Below are 15,291 nucleotides of genomic sequence, written 5' to 3' on the forward strand. Positions count from 1 at the left end.
GGATGGGGTGCTATTGAAATCAAAGCAGTGACTTTCCTTTTCGCCTGAGCTCTGCAAGTGCAGCTTTTTCCCGATTGAAGTGCAGAGTGTTTGAGTACCGGAACATTTGCAAAATGCTTGTTTACAAAGCTATTGTACTAACAACCTGACCACTTGTCAAACACTGACCACTTATAAACGCCACCTCCAACTCCTCAAAAGATTCCATCAATTGTGTCTCCGAAAAATTGAACATATCACTTGGGAAGACAGGAGAACTAATACCAGTGTCCTGGAAGAAGCAAAGATCACCAGTGTTGAAGCAATGATTCTTCAACATCAACTTGGTTGGACTGGTCATGTTGGGCAGATGCTCGATTATAGTATTTCAAAACAACTACAAGATCCAAACTACAAGAAAGAAGATTCCACCTAAACATTAGGAAGAACTTCCTGACAGTAAGAGCTGTTCAACAGTGGAATTTGCTGCCAAGGAGTGTGGTGGAGTCTCCTTCTTTGGAGGTCTTTAAGCAGAGGCTTGACAACCATATGTCAGGAGTGCTCTGATGGTGTTTCCTGCTTGGCAGGGGGTTGGACTCGATGGCCCTTGTGGTCTCTTCCAACTCTATGATTCTAACTACTCTATTTTGGACTTAAAAATGGAAAGCGTAATGCTGGTGGTTAACAAAAGAGGTTCAAAGACTCTCTCAAGGCAAATCTAAAAAAAAAAAAAATGTAGTATAAACACCGACAACTGGGAAACACTGGCCTGTGAGCGTTCTAATTGGAGAACAGCCTTGACCAAAGGTGTCGTGGGCTTTGAAGATGCTCGAACTCAGGGCGCAAGGGAGAAACACACTAAGAGGAAGGCATGCTTGGCAAACCCTCACTGTGATCAACTCCCGCCTGGAAACCAATGTCCCCACTATGGAAGGACGTGTGGATCCAGAATTGGCATCCACAGTCACTTACGGATTCACTGTTAAAACCGTGTTTATGGGAGACAATCTTACTCGGCTACGAGGGATCGCCAAAGATAGAGAGAAATAGAAGAGACACACCTAATACACATTTGAAGCACACAACTTTCCCCAAAGAATCCTGGGAATTGTAGTTTCCCCCTCCCAGAGCTACAGTTCCCGGCACTCTTAACAAACCACAGTTCCTGGGATTCTTTGATATTGGGGGTAGGGGAGAGAGTAATGTGCTTTAAAAGTAGGGATCTGCCCTACCACATGAGGATCTCTTAACAAATATCAAGCATCCCCCCTCTCCACTGCCCAAGAGATCTCAAGCCTGCACTTTCGGCGTTTTCTGCAACAGCAGTGCATCGTGGGAATCCAGGGCCAAATATTAGCAGGCCACGCAAGCAGAAGGTCAAACCCGAACACAAGCACCTTGCAAGGAGAAGAACAAAACAAAACAAAACAAAACAAAACATAAACTCGCTCCCGCTCCCAGCTGAAGTTTCCTTCCCAGGAGGAAGGAAGCCTTAACATCTCCAATGCCAACAGAATTTTTTGCTCCGTCCACGACTAGGGGCGACTCCAAATGGTATGTCCCAGATAAAAGAGGTTGCATTTTTTTGGAAATCCAGTTTAAAAGGGGGACTTTAGAGGAAGGGGCTTAAGGTCCGCAGGGAGAAGAAACGAACGCGGGAGCCAAATTGAGGTTACAATATTTTTTATTTGCTAATGTACAGTGTAACCCAGTGGCGGGGGGCAGCAGGTAACAGAGACATCCGAAGGGATGGGGAGGGAGAAGCTGGAGCTATGGCAGGAGCTGAGAGAGGGCGGCCCGGGGTTCCAGGTGGCTGTGTTTGCCAACTGACCTCCTCCTGCGTGGTTTTTGCAGGAAACTTAAGTCTGTGGGTCGACAGGCTGGAGAATGGCAGGTGAAACTTTTCATAGCAGTCTTACCTGCTAGCAGCTTGCAGATCGAACAGCTGTGGAAGGCAGAGGAGCCAGGTATCTGTTTCGTTTTTTAAAAGGTGGCAAAACCTAAAAACTGCAGCAGGCACAAGTGAAAAGAGGCCATGAAACAAGGGGTGTAAGGAGGGGGCAGTCTCGGTCAGTGGGGTGCATTTAAGAGAGACACACCGCCATCCCTCGCTAGGAAAATGTGGGGAAGGGCGTGAAGAAGGGATTGCTAAGGAGTCTTGCAGCTGCCATACTGGGAGGGGCATTATAGAAAAACCCCACCATCGTTTCTTGCAAGGATGGTTAAAGCTCAGTGGCCAGAATATTGCCCTCATTGCTGCCTTCTCCCACACCTCCACCCTGGGCCCTGCCATAGCTCAGAGGCCTCAGCTTGCTCTCTAAGATGCAACACCATTAAATACACTACATTTTTTTAAAAAAGCCCCAAGTCTCCCCACACCCACCCACCCAAAACAGAGCCAGTGTCTCGACAAGACAGTGCAAGAGACAAGAAAGGACACAAGCCGTCGGGGGGTCAGGGGAGAGTAGGAAGACTGGAACCCCAAAAGGCTTGTCCCGTACAGACCGATAAGATGCCATTTTTAAAAAACAACACACACAACCCAATGCATTTCAATGAAGAAAATCAGGACGCCAAGAGATCAGGACGCCCCCTGTAGGTAGGGGTGGTGAACGACGAGAGCACGGACGGAGACGAAATGGGAGTGGCTGCCTAGTGGTAAGACTCGGGTGTTTGGGGGCATTTGTCGCCCATTCTCCAGCTGCCGTGGTTTTTTCCTTGTGCGTGGAAAAACGTTAAGGCAGGGTGAGGCTGTAGACCTGCAAGGCCCATCATCCCTGGCTGGACATGATGGGAGCTCAAATCCCAGGGGACCACTCACTCTCGTCAGAAGTGGCGTGTGGATGTGTACACAGAGAAGGGAACGCAGGCACAGGTTCGCTGCTGAATCTGCGAGAAAGATGGCGGCCGTCGAAAGCTGCCTAGAAGCCACACTAACTTTGGTGGCAAGGCCCCACTGTCAAACCCTAAAGGCTGCCTTTAGGGATGGGAACATTTTGCATAGGGAGATGCAGAGAGGGAGGGAAACGCTCTCCAATAGCCAGCCTTCGGGAACAGAGATTTTTAAAAAAGGAAGATCCTGACGCAACTGATTGGGAACCTGTGCGCCTATTCCGCATTGGGTGTGTGGGTGTGTTTGCTGGCATGCTTTATCTGGCACCGGCATGCTGCGAGGTTGCCAGCCGTGTAACTACGGCAGGGAAACAAGCACACCCAAACCGGCCTGGGCTGCTGCAATGGAGTATTGATCTGCAGGAGAAATCTGCAAGCAAAGCTTTTCTTCTATTTCTTTTCCGTGGCGTGGTGCCCTAAACACTCTCCTTTACTTGTTGCTGCAAATCAAACGGTTGTTTAAAAGGGGTAGCCTGGTTCCAGAAGTTGGCTGCTTTAATATGCCCATCAGCTGGCTTGTGAATGTGCTAGAAACACAAATATACTTAAGAAATGTATGTGGGTGGCAGCTGTTTTTATTATGGGGTGAGCACACACGTGTGTGTGTGTGTGTGTGTGTGTGTGTGGGCACACATGCATAAGGCTTCCATAAAACCACACAGCAGAGCAATTGTGGCAAAAGGCTCTCCCTCTGGCAAGTGATAACGAGGCTTTCAAATTCTACGACTAAGTGATAAGGAGGCTTTCAAATTTTACTACTGACATATTCGCTGCATTTAAAAAAAAAATGTATGGAGCAGAGAGATTTTCTCTGTAGGGCAGTGCTTGTTCTTATCTATGCAGATCAACTGTGTCAAGCCAAGAATCCAGAACTAAAAACAGGAGGGTGGGAGGATGGGTGGGTGAGCAAGCAGGACGGCAGAGTCAGAGATCCTTGCTTGCGCTCATTAAGAGAAGGGAAATTGTTTTCTTAACTGATGGGATTTCTACTTCAGGCCAGCAGTTTAAACAGAATAAACACCTCTTTGTGAGATTGTACACATTCCTAAATGAAAGTTGAACCTTGGCTGGCTGAAGACTGACTCTCTTAAAGTTGGGTAACTATCTAGTTTTACTGCTGACTTCAAAGGAACAAACCCCCCAGGTAGATCCCGCAGTCAAGGCCACCAAAAAAAGATTTGGTTTTCAAGCGGCCATAGAAGTCCTCTTTCAAAAACTGCCCCTCCGCTCTTCAATTTTGTACTAAAACTCCTCAGTCAGAAAATTAAAAACAAGTAACTGATTAGCCAAACCCAAAGTTTTCCTGTATTTTGAGGTCTGGTGCCAGAAAATAAGAGTGTGTGTGTGTGTGTGTGTGTGTGTGTGTGTGTGTGTGTGTGAAGAACAACCCTATGAATCTGAAGGAGACAAAAACAGGCAGAAGCTGTGGAATGAATCACAACTTGAAAGGAATTTTTTTTAAAAAAAGATGCCATGTGTTTGTCAACCTAGATAAAAGCGTGACAGCATGATCTACTGAGAAGCAAGCATTATTGAGATAAATGGAGCTTAGTATATACAGAATTGCAGCCTGATATCACTTCATCAGACAGTTTCTGTGCTGATAAATGCATAGGATGCTGTTTGTGCTGTTATTGTGGAGTGGACTTCGGGGCTGTCTAGTAGAAATTAATACTCAGCTACGATGCCCACACGTAATTTGCAAAGCCTTGGGTGCATACACAGAGACGAACATGTTAATGTATGGACAGACACATCCACATGCATGTGGGGAGCGTGTCAACTTGGCAAGTCTTCGCACGACTTCCCGACTGCATGCTCAGCGGGTGTGGGGGTGTGGATGCATGACGAAACAAGTGTGTGCCTGTATGTGTTCACTCACACTGCATGCTTCACATGGAGGATAAAGAAGAAGTGTGTGCAGGAATATAGGTGTCCACATGTCCTTGCCCAATGGCAAAAGACAGACACCGCTAGCCTGGTCACCTATGGCGAGCGAGAATCGCCTCCAAGCGACTAAGCGGACGGGGTGGGGGTGGGAAGGTTTACGAAAAGCGGGTCCTTTCAGACCACAAGTGGCTAACAGTCGTGTGCCAGCAAAAAGGGGCCAGTCAGCTTGTGTGAATTTTCTTCCAAGGCCGTGTTGCCGTGTTCAGGACATAAGTGCACGTGTGGGCTTGGTTCAGGTCCGCAAGTCAGCAAAAAAACCGGTGTGTGGAGAGACAGGGGCCTGTGTGTCGCTGGTGCGACGCCAGAGGGGTCCGGGCAAGTGTCAGTTTCTTCAAAAATAATTACAAGAACAATAATAACAATCAGGCGTTTCAAGGAGGAAGAAGTAGTAGCGGCGGCAGCACAACCCCCTCACCTCAGCCCATTTGCACAAAAAAATAAAGAAGTCCAGACGCAAGGAAGGAGGCTCCCCTGCCCTGGGAGAAGGAAGGGCCCCGGAGGGACCGGGTTCCCCTCGCACAGTCCAGCCCTGGCGTCCTCTTTGCCCCGTGGTTTGTGTGGTGCAGAGAAGGCAAGAGGCAGATCCTCTGGAAGAAGGCAACTCCAGGCTTGCTCTCAGCACTGCAGGGAGACAGGATTGGAAAGAGAGGGAGAATGAAACAGGGAGTCTGCGCCCCAGACTTTCCACTCAGTTCCACCCCCCAGCCTTCTCCCTAGGGGACCCATTGCAGTCCTGCCACAGAGACACAGGCTGTAACCGTGTGATTGAAAGCACATCCCCGCACCAAGGAAATCCTGGAAACGGTAGCTTAGCCCTCGCTGTGTTACAATTCCCAGTAGCAAACCACCGTTTCCAGGATTCTTGGGGGGCAGAATATGTTTTCATGGAATCACAGAGTTTGAAGGGACCCCCTCAGGGCAAACTAGCCCAAACCTCTGCAATGCAGGAATCTTTTGCCCAACGCGGGGCTCAAAGTTTTTGTTTTGAAAAGTTTTTATTGTTAAAATAATTCAGCATTAATACACACATATTGCAAATATACAAACATGCAAACATACATTTCATACAACCCTTAAAAATGTTCAAACATACCTACACTCAACCCCACAGATAATTCATTTTCCCATCACCATCCACCCCCCCTCACCCCACCTTGGTGTCAGGGGCTCAAAGTTTTAAATGTGCTTTAAATAGATGTACGCAGCCCTGTTCCTCAAAGCAGGCCCCAGCTTCGCCCCAGGTCTGCAAAAGGAGTAGGAAACCGCCTGATTCGCACTCAGCTCAGTGCTGTCCACACAGACCGGCAGGTGGGATTTCAGGCAGGGGTCTCTCCCAGCCCCAGATGGAGACGCTGCCAGGGACCTTCTGCATACAAATCACCTTCTCGAGGCCTCCCGAGCTACGATTCCTGGCACCCTCAAGAAACAGGGAGAACCCCTTGCCCCAAGCTCAGTGAGCAGGGTTACTGTCGTCCGACTTCTCCTCCATTCCTCACCTCATTTGCCCCACCGCCCCCGCCGCCCCCAGGGCTCAAGAGCCCCGTCTGCTCGTTCCGTTTGTCCGTCTTCATCTCCACCACGGTGTCGTCAGGGTTCCCTTCCTTGGGGGTCCTGGCGAGAGGAGGAAACAGATATATCTGAGCGCCACATTCCGGGAACAGGTGGTCAAGAAAGCCAACAGGGTACGGTTACGTCCAGCCTCTCCCCGAACCCACCCCACACGGCACAACTCCCCAGTCCTTCATCCATTTATGGCTCTGCAGCCCAGGGAAGGCGGGCGAAGATTTACATATAAAAAGGGGGGTATCTATCTATCTATCTATCTATCTATCTATCTATCTATCTATCTATCTATCTATCATCTATCTATCTATCTATTTATCTATCTATCATCTGTCTATCATCTATCTATCTATCTATCTATCTATCTATCTATCTATCATCTATCTATCATCTATCTATCTATCTATCTATCTATCTATCTATCTATCTATCTATCATCTATCTATCTATCATCTATCTATCTATCATCTATCTATCATCTATCTATCTATCTATCTATCTATCTATCTATCTATCTATCTATCTATCATCTATCTATCTATCTATCTATCTATCTATCTATCATCTATCTATCTATCATCTATCAATGGCCACCTTGGAAGTGAAGGGAAACTCTGATCCTAAAACTCCACTGTCTTGCAGGATATCTTCAGAAGAAGAAGAAATTTCGATTTGATATCCCGCTTTATCACTACCCAAAGGAGTCTCAAAGCGGCTAACATTCTCCTTGCCCTTCCTCCCCCACAACAAACACTCTGTGAGGGAGTGGGGCTGAGAGACTTCACAGAAGTGTGACTGGCCCAAGGTCACCCAGCAGCTGCATGTGGAGGAGCAGAGACGCGAACCTGGTTCACCAGATTAAGAGTTCACCGCTCTTAACCACTACACCATGCTGGCTACGAAAGGGCTAAGCAGTAAACCCTACACAAATCCGGAGTGGAAACCCTAAGGCGGTTGGATGGCGCCTTGCACGCCTCCTTCCAGTAACTACTGCAGCTCAGCCGGTGCCCAGCGCCTTGCTCTGCTTTCCTTTGGACCACATCAGCGAGGCCGAGGGGGTGGGGGTGGTCATATCATTGGGGCAGCCCAGGACCTCCATGCCATGCACACTGCCCAGGCTTGCACTCCGGAGTTGTCGCTTAGGTGCTGCTAATGCAATGCTTTTATGTCGCCCCCGAAGGACCCCTCTGTTGTCTCTCGAGACAGACAGATGCCAACAAAACACCCACATATACAGAACCAGAGGCCACTGGTTTGTCTACATTGAATTGCGCATGAGCATAAAGTGAACCAGATTTGCATAGACCTCTGAGCTGGCAGGTAGGTTTTTTTTTAAAAAAAGTGTGGCACCGTTTGGACTTAGCAAGAATGAAGGGTTGTAGCATAAGCCTTCTACCGGACCGCCTCTCCTGGTATGCCCCGCATAGGAGCTTAAGCTCCACAAATGATAACATTTTGGAGGTCCCAGGTCACAAGGTGGTTAGATTGGTCTCAACTAGGGCCAGGGCCTTTTCAGTACTGGCCCCGACTTGGTGGAACACTCTGTCACAAGAGACCAGGGCCCTGCGGGGCTTGACATCTTTCCGCAGGGCCTGCAAGACAGAGCTGTTCCGCTTCGCCTTTGGTTTGGACTCAGTCTGACCCTTATGTCTTCCCTCCCCTTATGGTCTTGATTTATCGGATACTTTAAAAATGAGGCTGCATTTTAAATTGTATTTTAAACTGGGTTCCCCCCCCCCAATTATGTTTTTACGGTGTTTTTATTGGTGTTAGCTGCCCTGAGCCCAGCTCTGGCCAGGGAGGGCGGGGTATTAGTAAAATTTATTATTATGATTATTACTTACAAAGATCTCTTCTCGCCTCCGCCGCAGGGCAGCTGGCCGCGGCGCTGCATGAAGTAGAAGAAGCCCACGATGAGGAGAAGGAGCAAGACACAGACGCAGACGGCAATCACGGCGATGGTGCTGCCGCCCTGGCTCTGTTCCCCGTCCACTGTTGGAGGGAAGGAAGCAGAAAAAGTGAAGGGAGGTTTGAGGCCCTGCAGACACCAGATCCTTCCCCAGCCTCCTTGCCTGTAGCCCGCTTCTGTCTGGCAAAGATTGGGAAGGACCACCTGAACAGCGGTACCATTTTTCTACCCACATTTTTGTTCGCTGCTACAGATAAAAACTTTGTTGTTGCTTTTAAAGCGTTGTTGTTGTGGTTGTTGTTATTTATTAGATTTAAATGCAGCCCTGCATCGCAAGATCACAGAGCGGTTCACCAGAGAAACGTCTGTTGTTAAACGTGCCGCAATAACAGTATTATTCAATAACATTTTTATTTACTTTTTGCTGCTATGTATTTACTGTTATAATACGTATAAATGAAATACATATTACAGTGGTACCTTGGGTTAAGTACTTAATTTGTTCCGGAGGTCCGTTCTTAACCTGAAACTGTTCTTAACCTGAAGCACCACTTTAGCTAATGGGGCCTCCTACTGCCGCTGCATCGCCACTGCACGATTTCTGTTCTGATCCTGAAGCAAAGTTCTTAACCCAAGGTACTATTTCTGGGTTAGCAGAGTCTGTAACCTGAAGTGTATGTAACCGTAAGCGTATGTAACCTGAGGTACAACTGTATCATTAATAAGATCAACAACAATGTTGTTCAGCTTGTAACGAGAACAGGAAACTGCATTCCTGACAATTATAACAATGCCATTTAAACTCAATACTCATTACAGAAAATCACACACACACACGTAGTTCATCTGTAGTTCTGATCACTACTAATGCCGAACAGGAGGGCCATTTTGAAGGACCCCATGACTTCTCATAAAATTACAGGAGGGTTACAGTCAATTGTTACTATTCCAACAGGTACTTTGTGTTCTGGCCATTTAAAGCAGGTCAGAAGGTTGGTCAGGGAATGAATGAAGAACGAATGAATGTAGATCAGGATTTGCTAGTAGAGATCTCTTGCTTATTTATTTATTTCAACACTGCCATTTTGTAATGCATCAGGGCGGTGTACAACATTAAAACAAGAAACACCATAAAAGCTACATTTTGCAGCAGATCTACAAGGAATCTTACTGTGGAGGCAGAGCACAGCCATCGCAGCTAGTAGCCAATCATAGCCTTTATCCTCCCCATGAATTTGCCTCTTAAAGCCATCCAAGTTGCTTGGCTCCTGAGGCAGCGAGTTCCAGAGTTTAACTACGTGCCACGTGCAGAGCTGCTTTATTTTTATCTGCCCTGGACCTTCCCCAGGGAACCATGGGAACTGTTATTCTGAAGGAGGTGGGGCAAAACCACAATTCTCAGAATTTGTGCTGGAGTGCGGGAGGAAGAGGAGCCAAAGGCAGTTTCTATAGGTCTAGCCATGTTCTCAAACTCAGGTTCTTAAGCTGTTGCTGGACTACAACTCCCATCATCCCTGACCCCTGCTAGGTAGGGATGATGGGAGTTGTAGTCCAACAACAGCTAGGGACTCGAACCTGAGGAAAAACTCGCTCCACGGTTTAGTTTCAGCCACAGGACACCAACAGCACAAGGCCACACTTATTCATGTGGTGCGTTATACACACACACACACCACTGAAATCTTGGATTTTTTTAAAAAACCAGTAAAACCCAAAACCTCAGGGAGAAATAAACTGTGGTAAGTGAATCATGTACTACTTCAAACTTGGATAGCATTTCTGAGCTCTGAAATTACACACAATGAACCTTCCCTGACCTTATTCCACTTGAAAGCCAAGGAAACCTGCAAGCAAAAACATCTGGGAAATTAATCTATTCCGATCTTTCTGTGGTGGAAAGAGATTCCACGAAAAGCTTCCGTCTTTCCGTCTTTTATTTCGCCTGTTTTTCCCCTCGCGTGGGGAGGGAGAAGTGGAAATAAGTCAAACCCAGAATACCTATTATTATTATTATTATTATTATTATTAGGCTCCTCCTCAACCCCCCCCCCAAGGGATTATACGCCATTACTTCCTCTTCACGGAGCAGTTGCTCAAAGAGACTTGTGAGTATCAAAGCAAGCAGAAAAGCCAAAGGGACCCAACTGTTAAGACATAAATTATCGAGCTTAAAAACGGCGGCGAAAAAGTGAAAACCGCAGAGACAAGCATAGACAACTGATACCTTTAAGCAGCAACAGACTCGAAAGCTTGTTTAAAGGGAATTGTCATTATTTTTAAGGCTGTTTCCTTTATTTGGTTGAATGCAAATAAAGAAGAAGGCAGCCTGATTTCTTGGGGCAGGGAGTTCCGCATACAGGGAGCCGCCACCCAAAAGGTCCTGTCTCTACCCTTTCCATAGGGCAATTGTGCATGTGACTCTTGCCCTGCCTTCTCATCCTCAAACACCCACCTGTCCGGAGCTCGGGGTTCCCTGAGGCAGCATGCATGAGAAGGAAAAAGCAGTTAGCCACCTGAACTGTCAGCAAGCCCACCCAGCTAAGCTGTGCTGTCACTGCCCACCCTGCCCACCCACTGTCATAGCAGTGCAGAGTCTGGGGGCAGCGGGGCGGGAAGAGAATGGAGAAGGAGGGAGGCAAAGAGGGACTTACCTGCTGGGACTGGAGAAGCAGACGTCGTCGGCGCAACTGATTGGAAAGAGAGACAGGTACGTTAGCAAAGGTACAGGGTGAACTCTTGCTGCGGTTTGCAGTCGCTCAGCCTGCACCCAAATCCCTACTTCCCCTTATCCCTTTCATCATTCAGAGGACCAAAAGACTCCCACATCCGGTTCTGGGCACCACAATTTAAGGAGGAATCATAGAATCATAGAGTTGGAAGAGACCACAAGGGCCATCGAGTCCAACCCCCTGCCAAGCAGGAAACACCATCAGAGCACTCCTGACATATGGTTGTCAAGCCTCTGCTTAAAGACCTCCAAAGAAGGAGACTCCACCACACTCCTTGGCAGCAAATTCCACTGTCGAACAGCTCTTACTGTCAGGAAGTTCTTCCTAATGTTTAGGTGGAATCTTCTTTCTTGTAGTTTGGATCCATTGCTCCGTGTCGGCTTCTCTGGAGCAGCAGGAAACAACCTTTCTCCCTCCTCTATGTGACATCCTTTTATACATTTGAACATGGCTATCATATCACCCCTTAACCTCCTCTTCTCCAGGCTAACCATGCCCAGCTCCCTTAGCCGTTCCTCATAAGGCATCGTTTCCAGGCCTTTGACCATTTTGGTTGCCCTCCTCTGGACACGTTCCAGTTTGTCAGTGTCCTTCTTGAACTGTGGTGCCCAGAACCACAGTACTCCAGGTGAGGTCTGACCAGAGCAGAATACAGCGGCACTATTACTTCCCTTGATCTAGATGCTACACTCCTATTGATGCAGCCCAGAATTGCATTGGCTTTTTTAGCTGCCGCGTCACACTGTTGGCTCATGTCAAGTTTGTGGTCAACCAAGACTCCTAGATCCTTTTCACATGTACTGCTCTCAAGCCAGGTGTCACCCATCTTGTATTTGTGCCTCTCATTTTTTTTGCCCAAGTACAATACTTTATTGACAAGCTGGAAGGTGTGCAGAGGAGGGTGACCAAGACGATCAAGGGCCTGGTAAACCAGGCCTAGAGTCTTGATAGCACAAGGATGGAAGAATGAGGAAACCCCGACAAAAGAAGAGTGGCAAGAGAAATGGATGAACTATGCAGAACTGGCTAAACTGATATGCAAACTGCGAGATAAGGACAACTGTGACTTCAAAGAAGAATGGGAACTTTATACAAATTACTTAAAAAGACAACAAAATGAATTGGACTCCTTGGCAGGTTTTGAATAAACATACACAGATGTATTGATTGTTAACATAGGTAAAGGTAAAGGTACCCCTGCCCGTACGGGCCAGTCTTGCCAGACTCTAGGGTTGTGCGCTCATCTCACTCTATAGGGCGGGAGCCAGCGCTGTCCGCAGACACTTCCGGGTCACGTGGCCAGCGTGACAAGCTGCATCTGGTGAGCCAGTGCAGCACACGGAACGCCGTTTACCTTCCCGCTGGGGAAGGTATCTACTTGCACCCGGAGGTGCTTTCGAACTGCTAGGTTGGCAGGCGCTGGGACCGAACGACGGGAGCGCACCCTGCCGCGGGGATTCGAACCACCTACCATACGATCAGCAAGTCCTAGGCGCTGAGGTTTTACCCACAGCGCCACCCGCGTCCCAAGTGATTGTTAACATAGTAGACAGATAATATAAGGATTTATACAATTTAACAGTATGCAGAGAATAATATGTGTCGATAAATCAGAGAGAGGAGCTGAGGGAAGTCTCGGGGGGGGAAGGAGGCAGGGTTCGATGGGGAGGTGGGGGAAAAAAGGGGAAAAATAATGAATATGATATGTTTTCATATTTTGTTATATTGAAATTGTTAATAAAAAACTTTTTTTTAAAAAAGGGGGTCTGGAAACAAGGCCTGATGAGGAATGGTTGAAGGAGCTGGGTATTTTTAGCCTGGGAAAGAGGAGGCTGAGAGGAGATAGCCATCTTCAAATATCTCAATGGAATATCTCATGGAGGATGGAGCAAGCTTGTTTTCTCCTTCTCTAGAGGGTAAGACTCGAACCAATGGATTCAAGTTACAAGGAAGGAGATTCCAACTAAACATCAGGAAGAACTTTCTGACGGTAGGAGCTGTTCGGCAGTGAAACGTTCTCCCTCGGGAGCTGGTGGGCTCTCCTTCCTTGGAGGTTTCTAAGCAGAGTTTGGACGGCCATCTGTCATGGATACCGTATTTTTCACTCCATAGGACGCACCTGACCATAGGGCGCACCTAGTTTCTAGAGGAGGAAGATACAGAAAAAAATATTCTGAATCAAATGTTGCACTAAACTATTTAAAGCAGCAAAGCGGGCGGCTCCTGTCTGCTTTTCTGCTTTAAATCGAGCCTCAGAGGAGGGTAGGAAAGGGAACCATGGCTTATCTAAGTCCAGTTAATAATGCTGACCCTGACTTATGGCCATCGAGATTAGCCTGGCCGTCTCAGTGGAAATCTGGGGAGGCTGAGATGGACTTTCCAGTGGTCAAAGTGTGGTTGTGTCTTCCTGCCCGGCATCTATTTCCTGCCCTCTTTCCCCCCTGCATCCCCGCACCCTGCTTCGAGGGAAGGAAGCGGAGCCATGGATCCTCTGCTCGCAACTGCAGTGGATTCCCTCCACTTGGAAGCAGGAAAGTGGGAGAAGAGGAGCTGCTTACATGAGTGTAAGCTGCTCCCCTCCCACTTTGCTGCTTCAAAGGGAGCCCAGGAGGAGGGAATCCGCTGCATTCACCAGCAGAGGATGCATGGTCCCCTTCCTTCCCTCCTCCGTAGTTGCTTTGAAGCAGGAAAGTGGGAGAGGAGCTGCTTACACGAGTGTAAGCTGCTCCCCTCCCACATTGCCACTTCAAAGGGAGCCCGGGAGGAGGGAATATGCTGCAGCTTCCCCCACCTCCCGCAGAAGCCGCACGCTCTTTAAAGGGGCTGTGCGGCTTCTCCTGGCTTTTCTGGGAGGTGGGGGGATTCCCACACCTCGTAGAAAAGCCCGCAGGAGCCGCACAGCCTTTAAAGAGGGCGCCGCTCTTGGGGGCTTTTCCCCGAGGAGGGAGAAGGGAATGATGCGGCCAGTCAGTCCCTTCTCCCTCCTGGAGAAAAGCCCGCAAGAGCGCACGAAGCTTGTGTGCGGCTCTTGGGGGCTTTTCCCTCCTGCCTCCCCCCTGCATTCACTCCATAGGACGCACACACATTTCCCCTTGCTTTTTAGGAGGGAAAAAGTGTGTCCTATGGTGCGAAAAATACGGTACTTTAGCTAAGATTCCTGCCTTGCAGGGGGTTGGACTGGATGAACCTTGGGGTCCCAACTCTACGATTCTGTAACTGCCCGGCCCACTAGTGCTTGGATTTCACGAGAGAGGCTCTCCCTTTCTGCAGTGCCCCCGTGTTGTTGTGAAACGGCTTTGTACGTTTTTTTCCGTTCCAAGGGGCTTGTTGGGCAGTTAAATAAAAACAAGCACCTTTGTTTTGTTCCCTTTTTGGGAAGGTGCGGGGAGGAGAGATGGCTGTTGAAAGAATACAGGCAACGTATGGCGAAATCGTAGATGCTGGGTGAAGGAGGAGGAAGCTGAGTACAATTTCTGTTGCTCCAGGAATGAGAAGTATTGCCCCATCCGTGGCCTAGCAGAGGAAGGACCTAGGCATGTTTTCGCAGGAGTAAACACACACCTTGCAAGACGTTTGCGGCAGAACTGAGCCTTCCTAAGCGCACACTTTTGGGTTGTGACTTTGTGCAGAGTTCACGCAGCCATGGGAAAATCTCCTAGGGTCATTTCCCAACCTGGTGTCCCCTCCCAGATGGCCTTGGACTAGGAGCCTGATGGGATTTGTAGTCCAAAATGTTGGAGGGCGCTAGATTGGGGAAGGTTTGTTTAGGGGTCAAGTCAAACCCTAACGTCCACAACCCCTGCGCACAAATGCCCTCCCCACCAAAGATAGGGAACCTGCACAGAAATTGCAACACCCCTCCTCACAAGATTATCCCACATATCAGCTTAGGACCAGTTTACCCACGAGGCTGTGCACTTGACGGCTTCGATTTTTAAACTGGCGACTGGGCATTGGGAGCGCAGCTTCCTCCAGAACTGGGGAGGTGTGCGCATTGAACTCCTGGCTAATACGGAGAGGGAAACTCTCAGTTTTAGCAGCAGGTTCAATGCAAACCCCTTTCTGGTCCTGGCTCAAGGCATGCCAAGAGCATGCTTTCACAGAGAGACCCATCGTCACACACCAGGTCCCCACAACTGGTTTAAATGCAAAGATTAATACCGTATTTTTCGCTCTATTGGACGCAGTTTTCCCCCTTCAAAAATTGAGGGGAAATGTGTGTGCGTCCTATGGAGCGAATGCAAGCTTGTGCCATAGCCGCGCGCAACC

General features: G+C 48.3%; 1 protein-coding gene across 1 annotated transcript in view; it reads right to left on the minus strand.

Moving 5' to 3' along the window:
- Nucleotides 1-1,645: 1,645 nt before the first annotated feature.
- BCAM (basal cell adhesion molecule (Lutheran blood group)) overlaps nucleotides 1,646-15,291 on the minus strand; it is a 63,629-nt gene continuing 49,983 nt past the window's right edge. Inside the window, exons 13-16 of the mRNA XM_081922113.1 lie at nucleotides 10,945-10,980; nucleotides 8,229-8,376; nucleotides 6,318-6,432; nucleotides 1,646-5,442 (exon numbers count right to left, since the gene is read on the minus strand). Coding sequence (XP_081778239.1) covers nucleotides 5,437-5,442; nucleotides 6,318-6,432; nucleotides 8,229-8,376; nucleotides 10,945-10,980 — 305 coding nt within the window. The 3' untranslated portion in view covers nucleotides 1,646-5,436. The remainder of the gene's footprint in view (nucleotides 5,443-6,317; nucleotides 6,433-8,228; nucleotides 8,377-10,944; nucleotides 10,981-15,291) is intronic.

The sequence above is a fragment of the Podarcis melisellensis genome, assembly GCF_964234715.1.
Source record: "Podarcis melisellensis genome assembly, chromosome: 8".
Taxonomy (NCBI): domain Eukaryota; kingdom Metazoa; phylum Chordata; class Lepidosauria; order Squamata; family Lacertidae; genus Podarcis; species Podarcis melisellensis.